An 11816-nucleotide genomic window follows, 5' to 3' on the forward strand; every position below is an offset into this window, starting at 1 on the left:
AGTTCTGCTTTCTTGTTTTTGTTGCTGAAAATTCCTTCCAGCTTGCATGTGTTTAATGTATCTTGCATTAAACAGTCTTGAAAAACCTGTGAAGAATTTTAATAGTAAACGTTGGAGATGGTAATTTTCCCCATCACCTTTCTGTATAATATTGTAGTGTACTGTAATCTTCCAAAGAGATAATATTTAGTACACTCTGACTTAGTAAGCAATTGATGTTAAATTGCTTTTTAGTTGATTTGACTCCAACCATACAGCTACAGCATACTTAAACAACAACAAAACCAAAACAACCAAAATCACTACAACAAAAAAACCCCACCATACAATTCAGATAGGACAAAGGGATGACAGTAGTTGCTCTGACAGGTGCTAAAACAGCAGGTACTCAGCAGATGCTGGTCTTTGGGCATTATATTGAAGAGATCTATAGACATTTACAGGAAACTTCCCTCATAATTTGAAAAATATGTGATGGTGAAGAAACCCTTCCAGAATGAAGAAAAATAATTCATATTTCAGACCCTGTGGGGAAAAGTTTGAGGACGTAGTGCAAAGATAGTAATTACATGCAACAGACTTCTCAGTGTTACTTCAGGCCATCACTCCGTACAGTTGTAGAAGCAGTGAGAGAAATGAAGTGAGGAAGGGACGGGTGTACTAGTTGGGTGATGGATTTATGTGGAGTTGTGCATATCAGAACAAGATTTTCCACTAAAATAGTCATCTTTATTTACTGGCTAAATCTTCTATGGATTTTACTCTTTAGCCACTAAATGAATAAATGAGATTTTCTAGTCTCCAAATAATGATTTTTTTTTTTTTTCTTATGAGAATGCAGGTTTATTGCTAACATTGACAGAGTTGGTATTCTGACAAGAACTCTTACGTTTATGTACAAGTAGATGCAATTTAACTATGCCCATGGTCTTAGCTGACCAAAAGCTAGTTCACAACTGTCGTCATAGCTAGGATTCAGCATGCATTTAGTAGTAGTTGCCCAGTTTCTTGGAGGTTGATGTGAATCTAAAGTGAACTCACGTCTGCCTGAAAAAGACCATGTGGGTTAGTTCTTAGAAAGCAGACCTGCTTTTTAGGTAAGTTGTGTATAAGTATAGCAGTACATTTCATTCAGAACTAGTAAAAAAAAGAAACTAGGAGAAGACTAAGATTTAGGGGCCGTGATCACCACCTGAGCCTTGTTTAAAGTCTGAATTTGCTGGAAAAGGCTGGGATGCAAATGTAGGGACTTCTCTTACATAAAAACATGTACACAAAGAAGCTTAAAATAAATACTATTCTTGAAACCTGTACTGGGTTTAGGTGCCTTTTACCCAGAGTTAAAAAGAGCTTTTGCAGTATATTAATCCTCCAAGTTGTCAGGGACCCAGAATTCAAGGCTCATTGTTGCAGGGGAAGAGGGTGGCTTGTGCTTAAAACAGTAATAAGGAAATGAAGGGAAGTGGGTGAGTGGATGGATGGATAAATTCCAAGGGCATTAACAACATTTCTCTCTCGTATCAGGACAGCGGGCCTCATTGTTACTGACTTTTTTAGGGATTAGGTTTTTTTCTCTGAAATGCATGCTTGAACAAAGAAGTATTCTCTATTTCCTATGGGTTCCTTTTGAAATCTGACACTTCGTAGTCTGAGAGGGATACCCCATCGTCTGTGTGCCAATTCCAGGCATAGCACCTTCTGACTAGGGAAGGGAAAGATGATGTGGTACAGTAAGAATTCCCACTGACTGGTATCTGAAGTCATCTGGCAATATTGTATGTCATCTGACATTATTATGTGCTCACCCCATGCACTCGGAATATAGTATGCTGTTTGTTTTGCTTTATTCCTAAATTTATCTTCCTCCTGGAAATGTTGCCTGTGTGGAGAGAAGCATCTGTGAGACTGGGTCTAGTAAATTAGTGTTGCTGTTTCTGTCTGTTGGCTCCCATACTTGAAGAAAGAGGCTAAAGCTGCACCATCTTCAAGCTGTCTTTCTGGGAACAGGCATCAAATACTTCACTCTGTTCCAAAAAGCATTCAGGTGGTTCCTGGTGCTTGCATTGGCACTGTTAAGGTATAATTGATATACTTTATTGGCAAGGCCAGTTTAGGGTATTTCTCCCGACTCTTGTGCCAAAGGTTGCAGTTACCTAGTCATCAAATCAGATTCTATGTTCCAGACTTACTATAACTAGATTTTTTTTTTTCCACAGTCAGAGAGCTACATTTCTTCCCTTTGGGAACTCTTCTGTGACAGACTGTGTTGGTAGTTTAGGCTAGAATTGCAGCTGCAACGTTGAAGTGGCCATTTGGCCTATGATGTTTTCTTTTCCAGGTGGAAACTACTTTTATCTTTCATTTCCCCTTGTTTTTTTTCCCAGTTGGGGCATGTCTAAATATACTTTCCAATTTTAATTTTGTTTTTAGCAATGGATTTTTTGTTTCCCCGGATTGCTTTGCATATGCTGTTTTTAGACTGATCTTTGAATGTCCACTGTAGGAACTGCAAAAACGAGATGGAAATCAATGTCTCACTGGTGAGTGACCTGGTTAAATCTGTGCAGTCTGTGAAGGGACAAGGACAGTCCCATAATTCCCCTCAATGTAGCAGGTATTTCTGAAAGAAATAAGCTAGCTTGGAAAAAAAAAAAATTACATGTACAAGGAAGGAGTGTAGTATACTACCTCTTTATTAACCAGTCTGTTTCTGATTCTTACCATCTTAAAAAAGCTTTGCACTGCTGGAAGCATAGCAGATAGTCTGCCTGGGAGATGCTACCATACTGGAGGTAGCTGTGGGTCAGAAATGGCTGTCTCCTTTAGGAGAGATGAGTTAGTGTTATTTAATATACATCTGTCATTATTATTATATAGTCTATTGGAATATGTTATTTAATATTATAGTAAGTGTTATTTAATATACACAAGTTGAAATAGCTCTGCCATTTCAAATGCTAATAACCTAGAAGATACTTACTTTACGCTTGTAAGGTAAACTGCGGATTCTATAAAGAAGCAACAGGTCCTTCATGAAACATAATTTTGCCCTTATTAACAGACAAGTCTTAGAGCTATAAAAGTCCCCACTGTCACAGGGCAGATAACAAGAAGAATGTAGGGACAGGAAACGCTATTCTTTGCTGTTCAAAGCAATCTCTGTTCCGATCGGTTGTGGGTTTTTGTTCAGTATATAGGCATATTCTTCCTGCCGTAGAAGAATACAGCAGCCTGTAGAGCTAATCATTGACCCCAGAATCTTATTTAGTAACCACTTGCAAAGGTTATGCTTTGCTTCATCTCCTAGGTTAGGTTTTAAATGCATACCTTATCCCACACCTAGTTTCCATATTTAGTGTCTATCTTTCTTGATCCTAGCTCCCACCTCTGATCACTGGAAGAAGTCAGTATAGCACCAGAGTGTATGCTGAGAACCGTATCTTGATGTCCTTAACTTCTGAGGCTGACTTTTCTAACGGAGATCTTCATTTAAAAACGGTATTCTGTGTGATCTTCCTTACTAGACTAAGCTAGGCTTCTTGATGGATGCTTCAATGGGAAAAGAGAAATTGCTTTATTGTCTGAATTTATTTCTGCATTCTCCTTCAGTCATTCTAGGAAATAAGTCTCCTCTGTTCATCATCTATGAGCATGTGAGAGTATCCAATTTAATAGGACGAGATGAAGGAAAGCTTTAATAGAGACTTTATTTCATAGATTAGGTAATGGCCTAACTGAGATCTGCTACTGTGTCATTCCAGTAGTTGACAATATATTTATTGCTACTGTTGACGTACTGAGAGTAACTGGAAGCCCCTGGGTGAGAAAGAATCACAGAATCTTTTAGGTTGGAAGGGAAGTCCAACCCGCCCAGAGTCATGAGCTCAAAAGGGAGGAGGGGACAAGGCAGCAGCACTGAGAAAAGAGGCCGTGTTCCAGTTCAGAGAAGCAAGGAAGGTGGGAGTGAGATGAGAGTGGGATAAGAGGGTGGTAGTGCAGGCACTAACAGTGAGGTCTGCTTTTAATTTTATTTCGCTTAAATTTAAGGGGAACTATTGCAGTATTTGGTAACTTCTTACCAGTTACTTGTGTGTTAAGGGTAGGTATTTGAAAATACAAGGTGAAGTTTCGTGTTTATCTCAGTATTTCATACTTTCTCAGGTCTCAGTAACATTTACACAGGAAACAAACTGCTGGAATCTATCTCTGAACTTGCAGCTGGCTATACTGGGGGTTAAATCACTAGGTGGTATTTTTCAAATCTAAATGGAAGCAGAATTTGGCCTACTGCATTGCAGGTGAAGCTAGCAAAACTGTGTTTCCATTCTGAGCAATGAGTTTACAGGCTTACCCTTGGCTTTGCACTGTTTATCCTGTGTGGTTGGATGTTTTTGTTTTGTTCTTATGTGTTTCTGAAATGCAGACAGAATCAGAAGTGCTCATGATCATGTACATCCTCAGGCAAGTCAAGTTAGTTTCCATTTCATTCACAGGGAATAAGAATTCCCCCGCTTTATTTCCTAGCTTGGTTTGCAGTACTACTTCTTGAAATCTGTAAGTTTGAAGAATTTACTGTTCTACAACTTCTGTTTTAATTAACTGCAGTCTCTTACCTATCTGTCTTGTGACTAGAAGTTGCTTCTATTGCTAGGTGGTTTGATTTTTTTTCTTTTTCTTTTTTTTTTTCTTTTTTTTTCTTCCTTTCTTTAGGCCTATAGCTAAGCTCTGGCAACTTTGACATTTCTGTGCAGGGTAGTTTTCCCATTTTCATGTTTTCCTCATGTTTTTGGATTTCAAGTGTAACCTTTTAAACACTGTCCCTCACAAGAGACTATAGACCTTTTACCTACTGTGTATCTACTGATAATCTAAAGTATGTACTATCTTGAGACATTCCTTCCAAAGAGTAAACTTACATTTTGTAGATTGGTTTCAAGGGCAGGTCTGGGAACTGATAAATTTAATATTTGCACGGTCTGGTTGCCCTGGCAGAGACTATCTAGAAAATACTTCTTATATTTGTCTTTTCCTTAACGGCATGGGTCTAGATGTGAAGGTGGCTAGAATTCAGTAGTAAAAATTCTGGGAGGTTCTTTTCTTTTACATTCTCTGGGCTCTTGGTTATTGTTCTCTGTGGAAGGTGTATACTGTGATGGTTGTTTTTTTTCTTTCAACTTCACTTTGGATGGATACAACATGTCCTCTATACCCAAATATAATATGTTTTTTTCCCTAGGCTGGCAGGAGACTTTTTATATTATAGGAATATCAAAGGAAGGCAGCGTAGTATATCTACATTGTGTGCCTTTGGCGATCGTCTACAGTGTTAGTGCAAAACAGCCATTTCAGGGGAGGCAGAAAACTCTTCTTGCCACTGAAAGGGTATTCTGTAACTTGGTTTATGCTAAACATTTTGCCTTGCGGATTACAGGAGCTACTCCAGTAGCCTTTGTAGCATGTGCAAGAATGCTCAGTCCCTTTCCAGGATATGTAATTTTGGAACGATTATGAGATAAATACAAAGCAATGTTTCATATTGTCCAAGATCAATTTTCTGACTACAGATTTCATATTTGTGCCAGGCCCTCCAATAGTATGCATGATTACTGTTCAGATTCAGGATCTCAAATATTTCTTAGATCTGATCCACAGGTGGGGGGGGTTGTTTTAATTTATTGGTGTGACTCTACTGTATGGTCACTATTTTTATTTTAATATTCTTCTACTACAAATCTATCATGATGCATTTACACTGTATAGTTTATTTATTTTCCCTATATTGAAATACACTATACTAGTATAAATGCTATTTCATCTTTTAAAGTGCATTCATGCCAGAACATTGATTTTTCTTTAACTACACTGGTGTAGCCTATGTAATGCAAGTATTATGTGCAGCTGAAGTGTTTATCACTCTACCCTAGAGAAGCTGCCGTTTATTTCTATGACTGCATAAAAGATCTGAATGAGATCCATACACTTCTTCTAATCCCCCACTTGAGTATGCATGCTGGAAGATGCTCATCTGTCCCAGTGAGAGTCATTACTGCAAGCATGATTATGGAAACTGAAAGAGTTCTGTTACCTGATGCTGCTGTCTCATGAGTAGAAGGAAAAAAGGAGCACTTCATGGTCTGAACTATTTCCCTTCCTTGACAAGGAACAGTTCGAATACACAGTTTAGAATATTCCCCACATGCATTTACTTTAAATCTATTTTTACAAATAGTAATTCAGTTGATGTGGTTTTTTTATCTTGCATAAAAATAGCATCTGTCAAATTCACTGTCTCCTGCCAGTTATTGTAGCTGATGCTCTTAATTATGGTTGCAAATGATCATCTGTGTGGCTTGCTGTACCAGAACTGTTCCTTCTCTTGCTGATTATCATATATCGCACTTGTACTGTAGTATGCACCTGATGACTACAATGGCCTTATTCAGCTGAGCGATCAAGCAAGGAGTGTGTTACAAGCACCGAAAGAGTGGGTCTGTTTGTAACTCTTTGTAACTTCTGAAGAAGGTAAGACGCGACTGGCAGAAACTGGGTCTCTAGTGGTGAATGGGAAGGGAAAGAAGGGCTCGGTAATGCAGAGTGTTTTGCTTGTGGCTTTTTCCCCTTCTTAGCTTGCGTTGGGATCCTTGCTTTAACCTTTCTGCTTTTGTCCTATGGAAAAAATCGACTAACCTAAGGATATAGGCCACTTGTGATCTGTAGTTGATGGGGTAGCAGTGGTGGAGGTCGTGCGATTGCCTGGTTCTGCTCAGATGGTGTGTTAAACTTCCGTAAGGGTTTATTGGTGTTTGTTTCTCATGTGAAGCTTTCAGTCTAATATTTTATTTTTAGCATAGCAGTAGAAGATTTTTTTTTTTCATATGGCTACAAATTGTATATAAATGTGTGTGCAAAACCCCACCAAACCTTTGCCTTTCCCTTTCCTGTATCATGTAGCTGTCTGGAGATTAATTTTTCTGTTTCTTGATCTCCCTAATGCAATGTGAACTATTAGATTTTTTTTTTTTTTTTTAGGAAAGGTTTCTTTGCTATAGTGGCTTTCTAATGCAACTGACTAAATTTGCTAATGGTAAACCTCCCTGTGTTCTTGGCACTAACGCATAATTCTTAAAAAAACTGTTGTTGTGACCTATGTGGAGTTCGTGACTTCCCAATACTATTGTATTCCATTCAAAATGCTACTGATCAGTTACTACGTTTCTTTCTCCTTTAAAAAACCCACACAAAGCTTTCAGTACCAAAAATGGCAATCAAATACTGTGCCTTGATAGAAGTACCTTCATAGATAAAGCTACCTTCACATAATCGCCATCAACTCAGTTGTTTTCAGATTAGTTGGTTTCTCATTATACTGTTGGGAGTATAATGAATTGGACCTGCTAGGGAGAAGATAGATTAGAGTCTGCATGGTCTGGTGGTGTACAGAAGAACGCCCAATATTACTCTGAGCGTTTCCATAGTTATGCAACCTTGGACAGTCTGTTTGGCTTTCTCACTTTACCCAGATTAACTGGAAAACCAGATCAGCAACAGGCTTCTACTATGTATGAGATGGAAACAGTCTTTGACTAGAAAATAATTCATGGAGTAGCTCACCCTGAATTCTAAGCAGTCCAAAGCAGTATCATACAGATACCACTCTTCATAGAACAAAACATCCCAAAAAAGGACAGATTTGTATGGATTTGAAGCTATATTTTAAAAAATGTATGTACATAAAGAAAATCTACTGAAGGGTTTTATTTGACCCTTTTGATTATGTTGCTTGCAGAAAGTTAGCGGAGAAGTCTACACATTCTATGCAACTCTTGTAAGGATCTGGAAATTCACATTATATTAGTATTACACCAATGCTGCTATTTAAACTACTTTTTAAAGCGCACCTCTGTGCTCAGAGGTCTAACTGTGCTCCGTGTGTGTTCAGCTGACTCTGAACCGCAATATTAAACTTAACATTCAGGACTGATGCTAAATGACTTGATCCCACATGGATTAACAGCAAAGAGCTGGTTTACAGCAGACCATCTTTCAGCTCAGATTCGCGGCTCAACCCAAATTGTGTACAGCTTTCTTTTGAGCCAGTGTTATTCCGAAATAAACTAAGATTACTTCCAAACCTGAACTGGGCTTCAGATACGATGTTTTATTTGTCTTTGAATGTCTTTCTGAATGCTGTTTCTTGACTAACTTCAGTTCGGTGCAAGGAAATGATATGAAGTCTGTGCTGACATCTTATACATGCTTTTAGTTTCTGAAGTGTACTGTTGCTTATACCTCATGAATACTTGTGCTGCCTGCTAAGTGTGTGGGTGAGTGAAGTTCTGGCATGTACTTGCTTTATTTTCTTATGTTTGAATATAAAGCTGACCAGAAACTGCTACTGGTAATAACTGAGAAGTCTGATATTTCTTGCAGTATACCAGGCAAGCATAAATTCTACAAAAAGTGAAACCCTTAAATATGTTAACCTTCTATAAACTCATGAGGACCTACATCACATGAACTTAACTTCAACTGGGTTAATACTCGTAAAACTGGTTGATTCTCCAGCATAGACCATATGTTTTGTCTGGCACTGATTTCTCCAACAAACTAATCTCGTATGCTGAGCTTTTGATCCTTCAACCTTTGGTTTTGAAACCTCACTGAGATACATTTCTATCCAACAAACAGGGCTTCTAAACTTAGCTTGGAAGGACCTCCAGCATGTTACGAGAAATGGTTGGGGTACCATAGAGCAGAGAGAGAAGTCCGCTTTAAATTTGGCATTTTGAAACTGCCCTCTAAGAATTCACGAGGGCAAATGCGCTCTGAAGTAAATCAACTCTCATTTGCTATCTGCTTTTTTCTTAGCTTTGTTACAATTATAATAAAGGTTTCTTTAATTCAGTTGGACTGCACCAAATTGTACTTTGTTTTACCAAACAATCTTTCTTGCACTGTATACCTGTGTTAAGTTCAGCTCATCCTCCCAACACAGAACTCTCATACAGCACTCTCATTTTTTATTTTTTTTAATAAACTTTGCATGTGAGTGTTCACATGCCTTAGAGCCTTTGTCACTTGGCCAGTAGTCCACATGGTACAAGAATTATTCACCGAATGCCTGGACTTTCTTTCTCCATTTGCCCTTTATTAACATCTAGGTCTTCCTTTTTTTGTCAACCTTTAATCTGAATTACTTCTCTAGCAAAATCTTTGCATGAAATTATGTCTACGTCATTCTGTTCAGCACACCAGCAGAATAAAAGCTGCTGCTGTTCCCCAAGCCAAGCTAAAAGCTGAATTCTTTTCATCATCAGTCCCTTCTCCTCCTTCCCATTCTCACATCCAGAGTCTTTGCTGCAGGCACAGGAGTGAAGTGAACCAGACGCACAGCATTAAAAACTTCATTTCCAGGTGTGGTCTCTGGTCTTAATAGGTTTTTTCCTTTTGTCTTCTGTACCGTTGCAGCTCCACGCAGATTCCATCCTCGTGCTTTACAACTTTAGTGGCCAGCCCAGTGGAGAGGCATTGGTGACTTTTCCAAGCCTGGATCTAGCTAAGAAAGCAGTGGCTGAGAAAAATGGACAGCTCCTGGGAAGCCGCTATGTAGAACTGTATCTGGTCTAACTAAACACTCTCTGGGGGATGGGGAAAGAATGTCGCACTAAACACTTGTGCCTTTTGCAAAATAAGAAGTCTTCCCTTGCCACCCAGGCAGCAGCAAATGTGCCTTTTCAGCATAAGATGTTGGAATGCAGAGTGGTACATGTCCTGTGTTTAATTTGAAAAATGGCATATCCTATGCCAAAGATAAAGTGAAACCAAAAATTATGCCATTAATTTACTTAATTTCTAATGTACTTGTTTAAGCAACCCCCCTCTTAGCATCTAGTTAATTTTGAAGACAATCTAATAGCACTTCAGCTATCGCAGCCATGGGAGAAACCTGTTCGGTAGCATTTGAAGTGGAAAGCGAAGCTTGAGTCATTCAGATTCTTCTGTGTTTAGTTTTTAAGAGTTTACACTTGACAAAGTGTCTGGGTTTTGTAGAGTTTAAATGTCTTTAGAAAGGTCTTTTCTTTTGGAATGCATAGCTTTCCCGGTTCAAAGCGTAGATCATATTGATTATTTTCTGTTTTGTTCTTGACTGGAAAAATACCAGGATGCTGGACCCCAAATGCAATTGTGCTTTCATATGTTTTCATTATACATTGTTTTGCAAAAGCCATATTTGTCTGTCTTACCAATGTACTGCTGCCAATGTGTAACGCAAAAAAATAAAACCAACAGCAAAACTGGAAAAATCCTCCCTGCCCACCCATAACTCCCTGCCCCCAGCCTCCAACTTTTAATCTCTACAGGACAAAAATGGCACATAAACCTGAGTACTCATAAGTTATATTTTTTTATTTAAGCATAATAGCTTTCAGATACTGTATTAAAGATTTTGCTCTAGTTTATGTGCATGCAATTTGTTTACATCTTTAAACTACTTTATTTGTATATTATGAAACAAGATATGTTGAAATCTAAATCCTCTAGTGCATGCTTTTTTCTTTTTCCCTGTGTGTATATACATAAGCTAGAAGTACTTTTACGTCATGTAGCATGTGTTTAAAAAAAGACATCTGCTGTAGAAGCACTAAATGACTTTGTTTTTTACTGTGCCTTACTTCAAAACCATTCCAAGTGCAATACCAGCAGAGCAAAACGTAATGAATCCTCTTGTGACATGTTCATGGTTGTCTGAATTGATCTTTTTTGTTAGTGTACAATTTGACTTGTACTTGAAAGAACCGAATGATGTATGCTTCTTTATATTACAACAAATAAAAGAGATGCTTACGATGTATATTGGCTTTTGAAAGTAACTTAGGCTTTGTTTTAACGTATTTTCATGCGGCATCGTTCTCTGATAACCCTTTACTCATTTTGTCCTAGACTTAGGTAAGCAAATGTACCTTGCAAGAGTGGTGTGATGGTTCTTTTTTTAATTTTTGCATGGGCTGGTAAGCCGGAAATATGCATGATACCTATTTCTCTTGTATTGGAACACTTTTTAGGCAATGTGATGTAACTGTTTACATGCTTAGTTCTCTCCTCCTGGTGCCAGAGGAAACAAAGTATTGAACTTGAAATTGCATTCATGTTTGGATTTAATTGGCCTAATGGATCGCTCCCTTTTCTGTGCAATACAAAATGCTACGCTTATGTCACCATGGAGCCAGTTAACCTTTCTGTGGTAAAAATGGAGGGGGAGGAGAATCGTATTAAAATAGTAAGGTTTGTTTCTCTCTAGTCAGAAGCATCCCCTACCAGATGCCATTTCATCAATGAAATCTCTCAACTGAACTGTTGGCATTAGTCTGTTTCAAAGATTTGTCTTGGTGGAGTCTACCAAAAAATCTTACTTTTAAAGCAATTTGAATCCTGGAGAGGACTGCATCGTTATAATTAACAGTCTTATGGTGCCTTTGAGGAAAATGCTTCTCCCTTGTAAAAATTTTGGGGGTGTCTATCCTGAGCAATACCGTACCTATACCATGTAGCTACCACTCCATTTATGACAGTGTTACGTTCTGCTGTGATCAAGCTGGTCACGTCTTGGTTATGGCTTTGCAATCAGTTGAACCATCATCTTTCTTTTAATGGCCTGTATGGAACTTGTGGTTTCTTGTTAGCTGGAATGATGCTTAATCCACTAAAAGCATCTAGTCTTTTTACAGCTCCTTGTGTTGCGGTGGTTTATACGTGCTCTGCTCCTGCCTTGGCAGGTTGCGCAAGCTGAGCCGGCCCTGGAACGGGGCCCGTCCAGG

General features: G+C 38.5%; 1 protein-coding gene across 1 annotated transcript in view; it reads left to right on the forward strand.

Moving 5' to 3' along the window:
* The window catches only part of ESRP2 (epithelial splicing regulatory protein 2), a gene marked incomplete at its 5' end in the record, with an annotated part of 45175 nt that extends 34327 nt beyond the window's left edge, over positions 1-10848 (forward strand). The window contains 2 exons of the mRNA XM_010282938.1: positions 6411-6522; positions 9469-10848. Coding sequence (XP_010281240.1) covers positions 6411-6500 — 90 coding nt within the window. The remainder of the gene's footprint in view (positions 1-6410; positions 6523-9468) is intronic.
* Between the last annotated feature and the right edge of the window lie 968 nt (positions 10849-11816).

This window comes from Phaethon lepturus, unplaced genomic scaffold, assembly GCF_000687285.1.
Source record: "Phaethon lepturus isolate BGI_N335 unplaced genomic scaffold, ASM68728v1 scaffold9820, whole genome shotgun sequence".
Classification (NCBI taxonomy): Eukaryota; Metazoa; Chordata; class Aves; order Phaethontiformes; family Phaethontidae; genus Phaethon; species Phaethon lepturus.